Genomic DNA, 19,822 nt, shown 5'->3' with positions numbered 1-19,822 from the left:
CAGTAGTGAGCACAGAAGCTGTAGTGGGGATTCTGCTTGCAACCACTGAACCACAACAAACCATGGCAGATCCTACACAGTCACCTGATTTTGAGCCATCTGTATAAACAGAAATGGAAGGATGGTTCCAGAGATGCCGATCATTACGATTTTGGTGTATACATTACGACCATACGCTCATACAGACAAATATTACGACTTGTTGCAACTCCCAAATTATTATATATTATATAGGCCTATACAATAAAGTGATAAATTGTTCCCCCAGGGCTTGAAAGGGGTGAAAAGAAAATTTCTAGTGAGATACAAATAAATTTTGATAATAAATAAAAGACATAGTCCAAATGGCTACTTGCAATAATCATGTTTGTGCTTGAAATAATAAAAAATATTTGTATTTCCGACGTCTAACAATAGTTTGAGTGCGGTGCTTCTCCATACTGGGTACATGGGGGGAATCCATAGTTACATCATCAGTGCTTGTCAGCCAATCAGTGCTCACGTAGATGGGTATATATCGTTTTCTAAGTGGCATAGAAACACCAATGCTATCGTTCACAAGATGGAAAAAAAAGAGGTCTTGTTTACCAGATTGTCTTGTTTCTGGTACATCTAAAAGGACTAAAACTGTGAATCAAAAATTTAGGAAAGAGTATAGTGCAAAATATCCAGTCATTGCATCAAAAGTCAGTGACAGTCATGCGTTTTTTACAGTTTGTCACATCGATTTTTCTCTGGCGCATGGTGGGATAAACGATTGTTCCAGACATACAAAATCGGCATCTTACCAACAAAAAGCTGAGGCAAAGACAAAAACGATGCAGATAATGACATTTATAAGTAAGAATTCAGAATATGAAGCTATAAATGCAGAGGTGATGTTTACGCAATTCGTCATTGCTCATAATTTACCCCTAGCTGTAGCCGATCATGCAGGACATCTATTTTGAAAAATGTTCCCAGACTCTGATATAGCAAAAAAATATGGCTGTGCTAGAACCAAAACTACAGCTATTGTACAAATGTTGGGTTGTGAAGATGACAAAATGATTTCAAGCATACTTGCTAACAGTGGATCCATCTGTGGCTAAACTGTAAACACAGACATGGATGACTCAAAACTGTATCCAGTGGTTGCATGATATCTTGACTCTTTGCTTAGAAAAATTGTTTGTTCTCTTTTGACAATGGTGGAATGGAAAGAAGCTTCTATAGGAGAGAATATTTTCAAGCTTTTGGACCAAGAACTGACAAAGAGGAAAATTCCATGGGAAAACTGTCTTATTTTTTCTTCAGACAGTGCCTCAGTTATGTCTGGTATAGGTAAAGGTGTGATGGGACACATCTCAGGACAACAGCCTAGCATTTACTTCATGGGCTGTGCCTGTCACCTCATGAATATTGCTGCCCAATGTTTCCAGAGAGCTGCCCTGCCCAGTTTCTGATATATTGATAGATATGTACTATTTTCTGGACAAAAGTGCCAGCAGAAAACAACATTTCAAAGAGTTTCAAGGATTGTATGACATAGAAACAAGAAAAATTCTACAACTTGTTTACACAAGATGGCTATCACTTGGGGTGTGCCTCAACAGAATATTGGACATGTGGAAGCCATTGAAGAAGTATTTTTACTGTGAAAAGGAAAAACTAGATTCAAAAGGATCTAAACATGCAGCTCAGTCAGGCAGGAAGACTTTAACAGTCAGGATATCCTCTCATCCACACAGGAACACAGTCAAGACATCTTCTCAGCCACACAGGGACAAAGTCAAGACATCCTCTCAACCACACAGGGACACAATACAACAGTCTCCAAAAGCAGAAAAAGAAAATTTGATATAACTCAATATATGTTTAGGCAGTCTGACCTTGTTCTAAAGAAGAGACAATCAATGAAAAAAGAGAAGAAAATGAAAGCTAGAAAGGAAGTAACCAAGAAAAGTTATGCGCAGAGCAAGTTAGATAAGTTTACAGTTTTCTTGGACAACAAAATGAACTTGTTATTTTGTCTTTTTCTTCAGTCTGCAATTCCTCTATTTGAACAAGCCAATTTGATATTGCAAAGAAAAGAACTTTGCATACACATTATGCATAGAACTCTGATTACACAAGTTAAAAATATACTTGTCAGACACATGAAGTCAGAATATCTTGAAGGCAACATCACTGAACTTGACTACAACAATGAATCCTTACACAAATCTAATGAGGCAGTTTCTGTTGGAAATACTGCCAAGGAATACATTGTTAAGTATGAAAAGGACCTGGACCTGATCAGCTTCCATACCAGTGTCAAGAAATACTATATTGCAGCTACAAATTACATGATGAAACATTTCCCTCTAAATGATGAACTTCTGATTCAAGCAGAGATTGCTGATCCAAAACTAAGTAAAGATTTCTCTTCTCTATGGTTCTTTACAGACAGGTATCCTGAGCACGACACTATTGACAAGTTGGAAGGGCAATATTTGAACTATCAAATTGATACTTTCTCAGAAACTGTTCTTTAGTTGAATGTTGACAAGTTTTGGTTTCAGCTGTCTACAGTTAAGGATGGAAATGGCAACCAGAAGTATGACATTCTGTGTAGGGTTATGTTTGGAATTCTTACAATCTTCCATTCTAATGCTGACAGTGAAAGGATATTTAGTTTAGTGACTAAAAACAAAAGCAAGTTTAGACCAAACTTGAGCACCTCAGTTTTGAGTAGTATTAATAACACACAAGATGTGTATGCAGTTAAATGGACAATGTTATAACTCCCAACCATCCAGAGACATTCTCATGAAAGCAAAGGCTGCAACAGCTGCAAAACTGTTACAATAAGAGTCATAAACATGATATAAACTAGTCTTTACACAAAGGTTTTTTCTGCTTACTGCTTGTGCATGTTCAATGTTGTTTTACCAGTATGTTTGTTACTCTGAACTAAATACATAATTTCAATAGAATTTTTTAAAATTTATTTATTAAATACACAAAACACAGTCATAAATGAGCAATCTATAGCAGTAATAAATAATAAGAGTTATAATAATAATATAATAATAAATAGTTTAGAGACATCGGTCAGGCCTAGTAGCCGCAAATGATAAAAGGCTCTGTCTACAATCATTATGCTCAGTCACTTGAAATAGTTGGCATCTCTGTGGTTCAAAAGATGTTCAGCAAATAACAAAGTATTACCAATCAGGAGTGTCTACTTTCCTCAGATGACTTAAAGATAGGTAACATTTGGGGACTGTAAAAAGCCATGGTGGGATGGGCTCACCAGTGGATATGAAGGCCAAAAGGAGCAATAGCATTTCGTTCGTTCTGGAAAAGTATGGCCCACTGAGGAAGAAAAACACAACCCCAGGTGGGATGCTTTTGTAAGGAATGAAGTTTTGAAGCATATAGTAAAGACAGTCACAAACAGCAGAGGTGCAAAGAAGGTTCATGAGACTCTAGATATAAGCTCTGAAATGAGGTAGTGCAGAAAGCCCCAGTGCAGAGCTGAAGACCTCTATGATGAATGGGGTCTAGCATCTATAAGGCAGAGCCATAGACCAGTGATCCATTGTAGAGTTTTGATTACATAAGAGTATGATATATCTTTAGCACAGAACATCGATCCACTCCCCAAGTGGTGGAAGAGAGGACATGTAGGATGTTCAGTGCTCTTGTACATTTGACCCTTACAGTCAAAGATAACCCTCAAGAACTTCGTCTCAGGGACCAGAGGCAGCAAAACTTCACCGGAGTTCAGGATCAGGGTGAATACCCAGCAAAAGTGCATGCAAATGGTTTTAGAGAGAGAAAAGTTAAAGCTGTTTGCTGTGGTCCACTTCAATAAATGATTAAGGGCAGTTTGTAGCTGCTGCTCAATATACCCCATGATCGATGACTGTGACTGACATGAAGTGCAGCAGCATACATCCGAGATGAAGTGGTGGACAGCAACTTTCAAGCATAATGAATTGTTTTCAAACACTGCACCTGTTCTTCTTCCAACCATTTATAAAAAGAATGAAAGTAGGACAGGTGAGAGCCATTGCAATTGATGCAATGAGGGTCCATTTCACACTTACAGGCATCATGGTCCTTGCCACCACAATGAGCACATGTCAAGAAACCATGACATGACATCTTTGAGTGACCAAACCGCTGACACTGAAAACATCGGAGAGGGTTTGGAATGTATGGTTGTACCCTGCAATTAAGATAACCTGCCTTGATGGTGGCAGGTGGACGTGATGATGTAAATGTCACAATGAGGATATTGGTCGACATCATAATTCCATCTTTGTGAGTGGAGATATGCCTCACTGCAGAAACTCCTTGAGTGGAGAAACCAGCGAGAATCTCTGACTTAGGGATGTTTTTCAAATCCCTCTCAACAATAACTCCTTGTGATGAATTCAAAGTAGCAGGAGGTGTAACCTCAATAGGTATATCCCTAATTGCCTTTGAATGCAAGAGGAGTTCACTGTGTTAAGATGTGGATGTTTCCACCAATATATCACCAGATCTAAGCTTGTTTACTAACTTTGGAGAGCCAGCAATTCCCACTAGTCCCTTCTGAATAAAAAAGGGAGATATTTGCCCTAAAGGTTTCTCTGAAAGAGAATCTTGGATAAGAAAATGAGGTACAACAGGTGTTACAGATGTTGAAAATTGCTGCTCAGAATCTTCAAAACATGATCATTTACTTATAGACTGTTTTTTTCACTATTTAAGTTTTTATTTGGAGGATCCATAACAAACAAAGGAAATTTCGATGCCTACTGACCCCACCCACCATGCAGCCCTACAAGGGGACCCACTACAATGTCAAACTAGGACACTGCAGCAATGCTAGGGTTTCATGAGCACTACACCCAAACACCAGCATCAGGTACGTCCACAACACCTGTCGAGAACACCCAACACTGGTACTTGGTTGACCCTAGCCCAAGTGGACCAGCTGACTGACCCAAGGAAGCCTCCCCAAGGCCACCCATCTACAGGAATTCAAGGCCAAACTAGTGTGTTAGGGTTGCACACCTCAACCAACAGGATCCTCTCCTCCTCTTCCAGGATCACCACACACAGCAAACACGTGGGTAGATGTTTAGATCCCAGATGAGGTAAACTGAAAGAACAGAACCTTCCCTGGAAAGTCCCTTCACCACTTACAGGAATTCACACCGAGGGGCATATAAGTTGTGACAGGGATTCAAATCAATGACCTTTGGATTACGAGTCAAGTGCCCTGACCATATGGTTATGTCAGGCCAGGTACAAACTCTGAACTGGAAAGTGCGAAAAGCCACTGTGCAAAGCCGAATATCCTAATGATGAAAGTAATTTAGCATCTTGAAGATCAAGGTCCTAGCAAAGCCATAGACCAGAGACCTGTAGTCCAGTTTTGATCAAATAAGAGCATGATATATCTTTAACACAGGACATTGATCTACTCCCCCTCCCATGAGGTGGAAGAGAGGACATGGAGGATGTTCATTGCTCTTGTACATTTGACTTGTAGCTGCTTGATGAGTGGTATAAAGGTCAGTTTACAGTCACAGCATCAAAAACTTTGCCTCAGGGACTACGAGAAGCACAACTTCACTGACATGAAGTTCAGGATCTGGGTGGATATCCCATTGGTGGAAAAAAGTGCATGCAAACAGTTTTAGGGAGAGAAAAGTTAAAAGTGTTGCTGTGGTCCACTTCTATAACAGACAGAGCAGTCTGTAGCTGCTGCTCAAAAAACCTTATGTTTGATAACTAACACAAGATGTGGAAGTCATCGACATGGAGCTCATTTGCAACAGTAACAGGGAGTTGTCTAGTGATAGCATTAATCTTTATACTAAAAAGTGCGACTCTGAGGGACTACAAACACCTGCAAGAAAGAACTGGAAAGTGTCAAACCTACACAAACTTGGAATTGCCTGCCCATTAAAAATTCTTGTTCCATATGACTTTGGAACTGGTGGTAAAAGAGATGCTAGTTGTGAATTTAATCTAAGATTCCTTCTGGTTTTGACATCTTACCTTCTGAACATGTGCATGGGCCCTCTGAAAAGCAATGTTGTTTGTGGGAAACCTACCAAAGGTATCCCAGGCCCATTCTTGAGCCTTCTGCACCTTGGGGCAGGCAGGATTCCATCACAGATGAAGATACCATGGAAAACATGTCAACATCTTAAGAATACACTAAGCAGCTGCCTGAATAATACAGTTAGTCACTGCTGCCATGCAGTCGTCTACCAGTGGCTTACAGATGATGGGAAGATCAAGTTCCACAAGAGCAGTGAAAGAGGGCCAGTTGGTATGGTCCAACTTCCATCAAGGCATGCAGTTCAGGTGTCAGTGACCACAGCCAGTCTCTCTCAAAATGCTAGGAAAATGATCACCGCCCCACAGATTACTGTCAACTCTCCATGAAGAGTGGGAGAATAGTAAAAGGGAGCACACTGAGAGATCAATAGCAGTAAAAGACTGACTAGGTGCATGAAAATAACTATAAGAACCAGTGTTGAAGAAAGGTTGTGATCTGAGAGTATATGTGCTACAGAGTGATCCCTTTCATCAATATCAGCACTACCCCAGAGGGGATTATCTCCATTAAAGTCCCTCATGATTAAAAAGGGAGACAGTAACTGTTCAACAACAGTTTCAAGGTGTGATTAATTATAGGTCTCTCCAGAAGGCAGGTAGAGAGAACAAACAGTGATGGTACGACTCAAGGAAACACAGATGGCTACAGAGGCATGTCAAGTGGCAATGACAGGGTGGTCACATGCTGATTGACCAGCAGTGCCACTCCTCCATCACTCAACCCATCATTTCTGTACAAAGAAAACTGCTGAAAGGTGATTGTATCAGCAAGTTTCAGAAATGTTTTCTGGAAGGAAAGATGTACAGAATGGTAAAAATCAATCAGTGCAGAAACTCCTTGGTTGGAGAAACCATTGAGAATCTCTAACTCTGGGATATTCTTCAAAACCCTCTTAACAATAACTCCTCATGACAAATTTCAAGTAGCATGTGGAGTAATCTCAATGGCTTTCAAATGCAAGAGAAGTTCAGTGCTTAGGAGTGAATGTTTCCACCAATACCAGAGCAAAGCTTTTTGACTGACTCTGGAGAGCCAGCAAGTCCCTCTAGTCCCTTCTGAATAAAAAGGAAAGATACTGCCCTAACAATTTGTCTGATAAAGAGTGTAATATCAGAAAATGAGGTACTAGTGTTGAAGAAGTTGAAGATTGCTGTTCAGAATCTTCAAGATGCAGTCATTTAGCCAATGGTCTGTTTTTTTCATTATTATTGAAAAAGAGACTGAGGACTGGAGACCAAGATTTTGAAACAGCCAGATGACGCTTTTGTTGATTTAAGTTTGGATTTTAGTAAGAATTTACAGTTTTACTATAAATACCTGCATTTTAAAGTGTTAGAATACGACTGGTCACAGTGACGATAATTATTCCACTTATGCCAAAGTCAAGGCCATTGTATCTGTTGTGAAAACAAAGAAGAAATAGCCAAGAACACTACAAACAATGTTTTATGTTAGCCAAAAGGGTAAGTAAACAACACAGCACCATACATACATCTTTTAGGGTGGAAATCCATCAAAAAGACTAAATTTGCTACTGTGGATTATAGGAGTCAAAACCTTGTGAAAGTATCACTAAATCTTAAATTTGTTTTGTTAAGCTTTGTGTGGAATTTTATTTCAACATCAAAATGATAAAAATAAGGTTCTAGTTTTTTCCAGAACAATGTTACATACTAAAATCTGCCATACAGCACAAATCCTGGGTGCCTGGCCCATGGAAGCATTGTTAATAGTTACTTTTTAATTAAAGAATTACCTACTGGATATTAAAATTTGGTTTACAATCAACAATTTGATACAAATCTTAGTAGTTAATAAAATAATGAATGCGAGTCAACAAGGATGATTACATGGCTTTTGACCCATAACCATGACAATAAGGTTACATAAAATTATGCCGAAACTGTTTCATTTTCATAACTATGTAATATAATACTGCATATTATAATTTACCTTTATCTATCCACATTTATTTTAATTAAAATAAACAAGGAAACCCTAGGACGATTATTATTTTATCCCAGAAAATTAGGATAGTGAAAACCTGTGAAAAAGAGAAACTCTGTGGGTAATAAGAAATAAATATAAAGGCAATATTAGTAATTGACTCATTTTACAGAAAATGCAACTTAAAAACAAAACATGAACATGATAACAGAAAGCAATTCCATCATCAGTAATCTAGAGGTACAAAACAAGCAAAATATTTGTAATTACAACAGAAATGTACAGAAGAGTAAACAATTTAAATGTACAACTATAAGACAAGAAAAAGAAATAATGTGGCACAAATGAATTACTTAAATTTAAATCAACTGATGACTGTATATTATTTAAGAACACAAGGAGAGTTTTAAAGTATGATGCTTTTTTTGATAAATTCATTATTATGTTTAGCTGTTGAGAGAATTTTAAAGTTAGAGAAAGAAAATGGATATCATGTTTCTGTATTGTGCTGACAGATAGCAGAGTTGAGAGAGTTTGTAACCTTCCTGCTAGATTTTATAAATATGCCTATGTGTATGCAATGCTTGTACTTTAAATGTATAAGTAGATGAAATGTAAACAATGGGCAGTTAGCAAATAATTTTTGTAGAGAAAAGCACATTTTAGTCTGAAATTCAGTTTCATAAAATCTTTAAGGTCATTTGGGGTCAGTAAGTGTTACATAATTTTTTTTAACTGTTTTGTGATAAGTGACCTTTGTCTCCTGAAATATGGCAAGCAGATGTATAAGGGAAGTTTGGGTAGAATGAGTACCTTAGGAGGTTTGACAAACAAATTAGTTTAAAAAATGCATCTAAGCTGAATTCATCACAAACTTCACTAGCCAGCTTTATGTCCAGGCTAGACTTCAACCATCTTATTAATCTTATCAACAAAAGTAATGAGGAGGAAAACTGCTAGACATACATAAAAAGTTTAAATTAAGGAAATTTTCTAACATAACTCAAGCAAGGTCTCCCCTGACCAAGTCACCTTCAAATACAACAACATCACTAAGTAACAATCAGAAAACTGCACTAATCAAAGGACTGAACTTCTCCTTCTTCAAAACTTTATTATTCAAAATACTTCTATCTCTGGGAATTCATGTATCTGAATATAAAATCTTTACCTATTAGTTCCAAGAGTATTTCTGAACAAATATTCACAATAATCAATCGAACCATAATTTCAATTAGTCTACTGATAGGATAACTGGAAACAGTAATTTTAATTAATTGATTAATTCATGTAATATTAACCTTTGATGTATTCACTGCTCATAGGTAATCAATTAATTGAAAAATGCTCAGTTCTAATTGTTCATTCGCAAAGTAATGATATAAAGAATTTGTAATATTTTTCTGAATACAGAAAAAATTTACAGAACTAACAATTTTGGTATATGCAAGCTTAAAATGTATTCTTCAGTACAAACTTATTATTACAAGTAGTTATGAAGATTGATGAGAAAAAAAGTAAATCAGCAAAAAACCTATCCTAGAATTACATTGTTTCCACCCTGGGCCATGGCTGACACCATTTGAGACATAAACTGACTGAAAGGATCTTGACCACTGTTTCCAGTACTACTAGGGGCAGTGGTGGTGGAAGTATTCACTGTAGTAGCAGCAGTACTGGTAACATTTGATGCAGCTGTACTAAATGTATTGGCATTAGGAGGCCGACTTCCTGAAAAGCTGAATTAAGAAAGGATAAAATTTGTCAGTAAGTACCATAACAAAACTATGTGAATTCCAAACTTAAATGCAGCAGGTGTCTTTATTAAATTTTCTAAGTCTGATTATTGCAACACAGATGAAAATTACACACAAAAAGACTGAGTATTTTTTTCTAGTACTTTTTAATTCACACTATAGTAACCTAAGTTAACTTAGGTGTGGGAATAACATTACGACATTGCACCTAATTATATATTTGATTTTATACAGTGGACAAACTGGTTCATCATTCTACATATATATTACAAGATTTCCTTTTCACCAAATTTTACATAAGAAAATAAATCTGTATGTACTTACACAAACCAAAAAGCTCAAAATAATCTTTGTTGTGACTGCTAAATTTAATTACCATACAGTAAAAGAAAGTTTAATATACACTGGAAGATTCTTGTAACCTTTGTTGTATCTGCAATATATGATTGTTTTGACTGTGATAAAAGAATGTACTTGTGTACGAGTTTACTAAATCAAAATGATGAGCTTGGAGTCTTGTTAATAACTTATATATTCTTTAATAATGCAGTGCTTTTTAAGTTAGCTATGACTACTATACTATGAAGAGGACTCACACACTGAAAGCTCCTGGTGCAACTTGTTGTAGTTGTTCCATGCCTTGTTGGATCTCCATAATAGCTCTAAGAGCTTGTGGATTAGTCAAGAGTGACTGAATTTCTGGGTTCTGCATCTGTTGAAGAAATACAGGCATCATATTTTGAACTTGCTCTTGAAGTTGGGGATTGCCTGATAGTAGTGGATTATTGGCTACAATTTGTTGTGCCATTTCAGGATTAGCTGACAGAGCCTGCAGTGTTGACTGCATGTATGGGGCACTCATCATATTCTGCATTAGTTGTGGGTTTTCTATTAACTGCTGCATCAAACTCTGCATGCCAGGAGAGCCAAAGAAAGCTCCTCCAACAGCAGAATTCTCCCCCAAAGTGGAAGATACGGTGCTGCTAGTTGTTGTGGTGGTAGTGTGGGTTGTGGTGCCTCCATTAGAACCCCAGGGGTTAGGAAGAGGATTTCTATTTTCTGTTCCTTGTTGTACAGAATCAGCCTGTCCTGAAAATATCAAGAAAATCAAATTAGTTGTGTTCACTAATTGTTCAACTTCTAGTACTGTACAAATAAGAACAACTGCACGAAAATAAAAACAGGACAGTTGTTACATTTTGAATAATTTCTTAGGTTGTAAACCAAACATTATCAAACTTAGAATTATAAATTTTGGAAGTATTTTTAATTTTGAAGTTTAATAAACAAATAAAGAAAAATTAAAAGGTATTATCTACAAAAAAAGCAAGATGTATTAGTTTTTTCACTATGTGAGGTTGGTTGGTTGTTTAGTGTTTATTGGCACATAGCAACAGAGCTGGCTATCTGTGTCAAATAAGAGGTAAAAAGGTAAAAAAGTAAATTCATTAAAATATGTAAAAAGGAAGCATGCTAAAACAAATCATAATCCAATTTTCAAATTAAAATCTTAAATAGAGTTAAAAAGACCAATGACCCTTAAAAATTCAAAATCACAAATGAGGTAGACAGTGTTACCATCGCTAATGACACTGTCTAATGTAAAGGTTGAACTTAGATAAAAATGGTTAAAATAGTGCCATCCCTCTCAATTATAGTGATGCAATGACAGTAAAATATGGGCCACTGTAACCTGAGTGTCACACAGACCACATATTGGTGCATCAGTACCAGATAAAAGAAACCAATTAATTAAAGAACTGTGACCAATGCATAGCCTAAACAGAACTACTTCCTCCTTCTTATCCTTACAGAAGCAAGATGGCCAAAGAGCAATAGAAGGTTTGATCTTGAAAAGGTTGTTATGATGTTGCTCACTCCAAGTCAACTGCCAACTGGCAATGAAGCCAAGCCTTGAATACAGGACTGTAGTTCATGTATGAGACAGGCACAGAGGTGATAGTATGAAAGCAGACAAACTTAAATACAATGTCAGTGAGCTTGTTCCCATGAATATCGATGTGGCCTGGTGTCTAGAAAAGCTGGATAGAAGCAGATGTTAAAGAGAAATGGGCCAGTAAAATTTGAATATCAATAAGAACATGGTAAGAACTAATGTGAAGCAATTACAGTGCCAATAGAGCTAAGCAAGACTGCATAAATAGTACAGTTCATGTACTGCATACTTTCTATGTGATTTAGAGCAAAAGAAATGGCATACAATTCAGCAGTGAACACAGAAACTGTAGAGGGGATTCTGTGTGCAACAACTGAATTACAATAAACCATGGCAGAGTCCACAGAGTCACCTGTTCTTGAACCATCAGTATAAATGGAAATGGAAGGATGGTTCTAAAGATGTTTGGCAAATAGAAAGCGACACTTCCATTCAGGAGTATCTGCCTTTTTCAGATGACTCAAAGAATGGTCACGTTTGGGCATAGTATTTAGCTGAGGTGGGATGGGCTGATCAGTGGATACAGTTATGTTATACAACGACAGACCCAATTCATCCAACTGCACCTGGATACAAAGACAAAAAGAAACAATGGCAGACTGTCTATTCTGAAAAAGCATGGCCCACTGAGAAAGGAAAACATAACTCCAGGTGGGATGCTGTGTTAAGGAGCAACATTTTGAAGCATACAATAAAAACAGTTGGAAACAGTGAAGGCATAGTGTAAGTTCATGAGACTCAGTGCACAAACTCTGGAGTGAAGAGGTGCAGAAGAACCTTGTGCAAAGCCAAAACCCCTGATGGTAAACAGGATCCAATATCTTCAAGGCCAAGATCCTGGCAGAGTCATAGACCAGAAGTGCATGCAAACTGTTTTGGAGCAAGAAAAGACAAATATTTTGCTGTGATCCACTTCAGTAAGCAATTGAGGGCAGTCTGTAACTACTGCTCAACATGCTAGATGACTAATATGGAATGTGGACATAATTGACATAGAAACCATTTGCAAATGTAGGGGAGAGTTGTCCACTAATATAGCATTAATCTTCATAATGAAAAGTGTAACACTCAAGACAGCCTTGAGGGATTCCAAGTTCCTGTGGAAAAGAACAGGAAAGTGTCGGAACCACACAACTTGGAAATGCCAGTCAATTAAAAAAAATGTTTAATAAAAATGGGTAAATGGCCATGCAACCTGTATGAGTGGAGGTCTTGTAAGATGCCATACCTCCACGTTTTATCATAAGTCAAATCAGGTTGTCCATGGTGAAGCACTGTTGATGGAACCCATGCTGAGTGGGTGAGAAAAGGTTGTTAGAATTGAGGAATCAAACAAGATGAGCATTAATCATCCTCTCTAAGATCTTAAACAGACAGCTCATCAAAGCAGTTGGATTGTATTTCAAAGAAATCTTGGGATCCATCCCAGACGTAGAAAAGAGGAGTAAAATAGCATGGTGCCAAGCATCAAGAAAAATATTCTCCTGCCAGATCTGGTTAACAGCAACCAGAAAAATAGCAAGAGAGGTAGGTGAGAGATGGCTTAGCATCTCATAATGAATATCATCGAGTCTGACTGATGTACTGCTAGACTGATGAAGTGCAAGTTGAGTTTCACCAGCATATAGGAGTGATTGTAGTCATAGAGACAATCAGCCCAAAAGGAAAGAAGTGATCCCTCTATCCATTTCTTGATGGCTAAGAAGGTAGGGGATGAAACAGAAGTGATATATGCACAAAAAAGCTTTTGCTGAGAGTACTGGTGATACTCTATGCACCAACAACTTCCTGGCCATCAGAGAGCATGATCAAAAGGGGAGCAGAAGCATACTGTCCACTAACCTTTTGAATCTTGTCCCATATAACTTTGGAACTGGTAGTAGAAGAGATGCTGAAAATGTATTTAATCCAAATTTCTCTGGCTTTGTTTTTTAACTTGCCAAGCACTTGGACAAGCCTGCTGAAATGCAATGCAGTTTAAAAGTGTGAGATACCTGCAGGTATCTCACACTTTTATTTGAGCTTTCCTTGCCCTGTGTCAGGCAAGATTCCACCATAGAGGAGGATACTGTGTGAATTGTATCGAGGTTTTGGGAATACATTGAGTCACTGCTGCTGTGCACTTATTTATCGATGATTTAACAATGATGGTAGGATCAAGTTCTGAGAGAGCAGTGAAAGAGGGCCATCTGGCTTGGTCCAACTTCATCGAGGCATGTTGGTTAGGTGTCAGTGACCATGGCCAGTTTCTCTCAAAATGCTAGGAAAATTATCACTACCCCGTAAGAGAAAAGTGAAGGGGATCAGATAAAGATCAATAGCAGTAAAAGACTGACTAGACACATAAAAATAAGGAAAAAAATCAGTACTGAACAGAAATAGGTTCATTTAACTAAATAGATTTTTTTTCCTTTCTTCATATATTTTATAAGAAGTTGCTATTTATTCTCTTAAAGCTTACCTTCAAGAAAGCAGAGGAGTAAAAACTATTAATCACTGTTGTTGTTTATTTACCTGTGTTTCAGGTTTGAAAAAGAATATGTTTACTTTAACTTTGATTTATTTTTACAGATGACAACTTTTGCTCGAATTATAATTTATTCTAATTTTCACATTGATGCTTTTCACCAATAAGTTTATAAAATAGATAGCATTTCTTCTATTTCAAATTCTAAATATCCAGATTTTTATTTCCCCCACCAAAGGTAGACAGGAGTTATGCTTCATCCCTGTGTGTGTGTGTGTTTATATATTTGTGAACAATATTTTCAAAAAAACACTATTACAGATTTACTGTTGTACATTTATTTTAGTCTATGTTTGTTTCCATATAGTTTTCTTCTTAGCTGTGTATTGCACAAGTCCTGCTGGTTCTCCATATTTATAGAACTTTCTTGAAAGTGAGAATCAACAATACTTGTTTATGAAAATATGCTAGAATATTGTTGAAGGATCAAGAAAATTGCATGATTCCTATAAAAAGCAGCTAGCCAAGAGATGGGACAAAATATTATTGGATAGTTACAGTCAGTAAGCTATAGGCCTAGGAAACTATAATTGTGATTAACATCTATTAAACATAAAAATACAAAATGGACCACAAACGTTTACAGATTTCAAACATTACAAACTGTTCAACTTCAGTGAATTACTTCTGTTATTAGAATTTTTAGAAGGACATTAAATACTGTCACTGACAAAAATTAGCAGTGTGAGGCCAATCAAACTAGCTATCTTAAACAATTTGTGTGACAATATCAACTAAGAATTAATTTGTTCATTGAATACCTGAACTGTCAATAAAATATTCAGTTCTAGACCAGATGTAAGACTAAGCACTGTTTGTAAGTTTGTAAAGTTCTTGTACACAAACCATCATTTGTAATAACTATTACAAATTGCACTGTTTTAATGTTTGTATTATAAATTATACATTTGTGTTAAAAAAGGAGATTGCGTGTAGCAAGCTTGTTAGCAAATACCATAAACTTAATACATATTAACATTTAATTAAACTCTAAATTCAAATATCCAGTTATTAATAAATTGTGATTCATGCAAAATAAATTATAATACATAATATAAAACTATTAAAAATCTATAAAACAGGGAAGACAATTAAACTCTTATAAACAATTATTAATTATAAACTGTCTACACCAGGCTGTAAATCATAAATCTTCAGAAGGTAACAAACATTATTAATTTGTGCCACATAAAGAAGTTCAACAAAAAACAACAACACTCAAATATGTCGTTTTAAAAATCAGTAAGGTTGAAACATGCCTTTTTATGTTCAAATAATAAATTTATGTGATGCACTTATCAATCTTTAAGATTTCAAAGGCTGATTATAAATATAACATTCTAAAAGATTGATATTTTTAGTCAGGTGTTAAAAAAGGAGAAAATATAAAGAGTATAAGAAAAAACCAACATTTAACTATGTACAACTTCATTAGGATTAGCTTTGTCAAGAAAAAAGAATAGTTAATTATAAGTAAAATATTCCATTAAAACAATTACTAAATTAATTTCGTTATTTTTAAATTTGAAATGACTGGGCTACAGTTAACAATGTGAACAGATCCTAAGTTTACAATCAAAATATAACATGAAAGAATTTAGTTCAAAGTGATCTCAAAGGATAGATATACTTTAATAATTAATATCCCTGCAACTAAAGCAGTTTGGTTCACTAAAATACTACTTGGAACATCAGTTCCTATCTCTTTAAACAGAAAGTGGACAAAAGAGAAAACCGGGTTTAAAAGAAAAAAAAGAGACAAAAACTTATTCTGTTAATGGAATACAAATTTTAAAGCATAAAAAACTGGTACAAAGAGCCTAACAATTTTTACTTTTTTTATTTATTAACCCACAACTTTTAAGAAACCAATTAAAGATGTTTTGTATAATCAAGAAGAAAAGGCTAATTTTGGAAACTCTAAACTATGTGTATATCATACACTTTGGTGCCATAAGGAATGACCAGGGTAAAATATTTGATCATTCTTTATATACAAAATACTGTAATGATTAAAATAAACTGACAATCCATACGTAAAGCAATGTTGTTCACTAAAAATACAATTACTATATTCCTATTTTAAGCAGGAAATGCAAAAAGTACATAAAATAAGGAAAATGTTATGTATCAAAGTTATTTTACCCTCCCTAATGTTATTTATCAGAGCAGCAAATGGATTTCCACCAAGTTGTTCTTGAGCAGCACTAAGCATTGGTTCTTGTAGATCTGTATACATCCTTCTAAGAGCATTATAGCCACCAGGTACACTCTGTATTCAGAAGAAAAAAATACAAGTTGCATACAGCTGTTAATACCCATACACAAATACAAATGTTTCCTTAGTAGACAAACAAGTAATGGGCTACAAGGTACACTCTTTTATTAATTAACAATTTATCACAACCTCATGAAATGTGTTTAAACAAAAATATATATTTTTTATACATAAAAGCATGTGCTTAATCTGTAAACAATTAAGTAAAATGCCAACAAATATGGTGATCACTCACTGATATAAACACACATTTATTTTGTAAGCTACATTTCTGCATCTATTCTCTTGGTATTATGAAGTAACAATGAATGGCTTATCTTCTTCTTCCATTTAAGTGAAAAACACAAAATACCTACAAAGACACTAGAAATGATATATCTAAATCTAATGTTAGCTATTAAGTAACAATAATATCACAGCTTCAACATTATCAAGATACAACTTATAGAATCTGAAAAACATATACTGACTCCATAACTCACTTCTCTATAACTTGTAAAAAAAAATAATATAAAACATGTACTTCAATATTTTACAGTTACTAAATGGAATTTAATACATGATGGAAATTCACAGGCATAGTAATATTAAAATATTATGTTTAAGATGCATTACACTGTAAAGCTGTAAGAAATATTATATCTTAGTTTTTATACTCTCTTGAACACAGTAACAGAAGTTTCAAAAGAACAGGATTATAAATTTTCTGAGTTGTTTATTTCATTTCAAAAATAAATCAAACTGGAAAATTTTTACCACTTTCACTTAATCATATAAAACCTCATGGCATTTTAAAGTTTGAGTTTTATACACATTGAGTGTAGGTAATGCTACTTTCATCATTGTTTATTCCAAAAATAAAAACACTGTATGAAATTGTTTGAAATTTGACAAGGATTTTCCTACAAAAGTATGTAGTTTTAGTAAAATAAAAAAAAATTACTATTTCTTATAACAATTCATTATTCAATGCCTATTTGCACTGAGACTATAACATGAAAATCACCTTACAGGTGAACTATTAAGTACAAAATTACTATTTTGTATCTTATAACTTTCACATTTCACTTGCATAATCTCTAGTCTTCTAAATGAACCTCAAAAGGTTTTTCTTTTCTTTTTGAAAATACATGTTTATATTTTATTTCCCATTTTCTCTACCATATCACTAAATTTAGCTAACACACAGTGTAATGAAATGTTTGAAATTAAGAAATATATATCTGTATACTTTTTATCTCTTTGCTGAATAATATTCTTTGCATCATATGTATAACTTCACATCCTTTTCACTTCATTTTATTTTCAACTGATGCCAGAGGATATAATGTTATATTCTGGCAAAATGTTTTGCATTGGCCTATTTTTTAGAGTCAGGCAAAGATCAGAAATGTTTTTAAAAATTATTAAACCTTTCAAATATGAATTTTAAATCAAAAGTAATACATAGAAAACTAAAATATAAAAGTAAAATTTATATTCAATTTAACTGTCTATCAAACTAGTATGTATAAGAACAGAAAAAATAAGTACACTGATCTAAACAATGGACTTAGCAGTAGTTCACTTTTCAGTTGTATACTAATTTAACACATTTTCTGTTAAGCTTGAGACATTAAAATGACAAATCCACTCTTTCTATTGGTTATAAGCATGCAATTCAAGTTATAACTGTTACAAAGTAGAAACATTGCTTCTACTTCAAACAAAAGCATGTCTGACGTGAAATTTGAGAATTTTTACAACTATTTTCCCTGAGCCTATTGGAATTCAACTCAAATTACTGATAAGCAACCTATATACACATACTTTGAATATCTGCACAAAACTGTCTGCATTACACACACACTTGTGTCTTTTATATCAGCTCTAAAGTTGAGAATTCTAAACTGTTAACCAATTAAGTGATAACAAAAATGAAGTTTTAATTATTATTTAAGAGATTTCTTTTGAAACAAAAGAATAAAAACTTAGAAAATAATATAAAACTTTGAATTATAAAGTATTTTATAATGTTTGTTTCATTAAAATACATTGAGAGTAAGGTGGTTTAATCAACTTTAGAATGTAATTTGGTAACACCCTGTGACAAGTGCAAAAAGGAATTTAAAAATGGTGCTAGGCCTCATATCAGAGCACTGTTTCACGTCTCCACCAGCAAGAGTGTGACAAACTGGGCACGAGTGAGATTTAAAAAAAATATTTGGTTCTATCCCCAAAACAGAATCTTAATTGTTGGCCTCAAAGGGACAGTCTACATGATGATATTAGAGAACAAACTGATTGAAAGCAGGGGGATGGAAGGTGGTGGTGGTGGTAGAAGGTATACTAATCCTGCCACTCAACTCTCTCAGCATGTGACCTCCTTATATTCATTTAAAGTCTTTATAGATTTAATTCATCTAACTTTCAATATAGTGTGTATATCTTCACAAAATTTGGCATTCTTTCAGTTATTATTATAAGCCTTTCACATACAAAATACATTTTTAGTGAAGCATTTTTAATAAACTAAAAGATTTGTTTGTAAATATATGGAGTATTTGTTCTGAATAGTCTGTATGTATGCAAAGTAATTTTCATCTTAGTATTAAAAATATTTTTCCTCATTTCAAAAATCTCAAACTTCCTTTGTGTGATCCCCCAAACTCCTAAATACATTTCAAACTTTTTATTCCAGTAAAACTTTATATTTCATTTGTTACTTTCTTTACCCTAACCCAAAATGTCATTGGTCAATTTGATCAAACTTGTAATCACTAAAAATTTAAAATAAATCTAAAATGCTCCTTTTTTTCTTTCTAGAATTTTAACATGAAACTACATTCATTTTTCCTAAGTTGCTTTAAGCTCATAACATTATACACCTATCTATAATTAATTTTTATTGTTTTATTGCTCCTTGGACCATGTCTAACAATTTTCCACACCACAATAAGTTATAAGTCACTTAGGCATGTGCAGCTCAAGTTACACAGTCAAACTGTACTACCTACATGCTGCTCCCATCCATACTTTGTAACCATTTTCATTATATTATTATTAATTATTTTACTTAATTTAATCACACTTTTCTTAAAAATATCTTTATTTTTACATTTTAGCTACTTTTATATTAATAAAAAAGGAATAAACACAAAAACAAGAATTAAATTACTCACACAATCATCTTTTTCTTGTTGTCTACTGTCAAGAACATATAAGCCTACGTATTATATACTAAGGGTAGTAGTGGATTAAATTTTTTATTAAGAAGTTGTTCCAA

General features: G+C 34.6%; 1 protein-coding gene across 3 annotated transcripts in view; it reads right to left on the bottom strand.

The window, feature by feature from the left end:
- The window catches only part of LOC143249144 (ubiquilin-1-like), a 75,112-nt gene that overhangs the window by 9,485 nt on the left and 45,805 nt on the right, over positions 1 to 19,822 (bottom strand). For 2 of the 3 annotated variants that reach the window (XM_076498532.1, XM_076498533.1), the window contains 3 exons: positions 16,425 to 16,551; positions 10,392 to 10,884; positions 9,588 to 9,777 (listed from right to left, as the gene is read on the bottom strand). In XM_076498532.1, coding sequence (XP_076354647.1) covers positions 9,588 to 9,777; positions 10,392 to 10,884; positions 16,425 to 16,551 — 810 coding nt within the window. The remainder of the gene's footprint in view (positions 1 to 9,587; positions 9,778 to 10,391; positions 10,885 to 16,424; positions 16,552 to 19,822) is intronic. The other variant, XM_076498534.1, reaches the window with a different exon arrangement.

This window comes from Tachypleus tridentatus, chromosome 4, assembly GCF_004210375.1.
Source record: "Tachypleus tridentatus isolate NWPU-2018 chromosome 4, ASM421037v1, whole genome shotgun sequence".
Taxonomy (NCBI): domain Eukaryota; kingdom Metazoa; phylum Arthropoda; class Merostomata; order Xiphosura; family Limulidae; genus Tachypleus; species Tachypleus tridentatus.
Note: the sequence above shows the minus strand (reverse complement) of the source record. Positions and strands in the feature narration are given on the sequence as shown.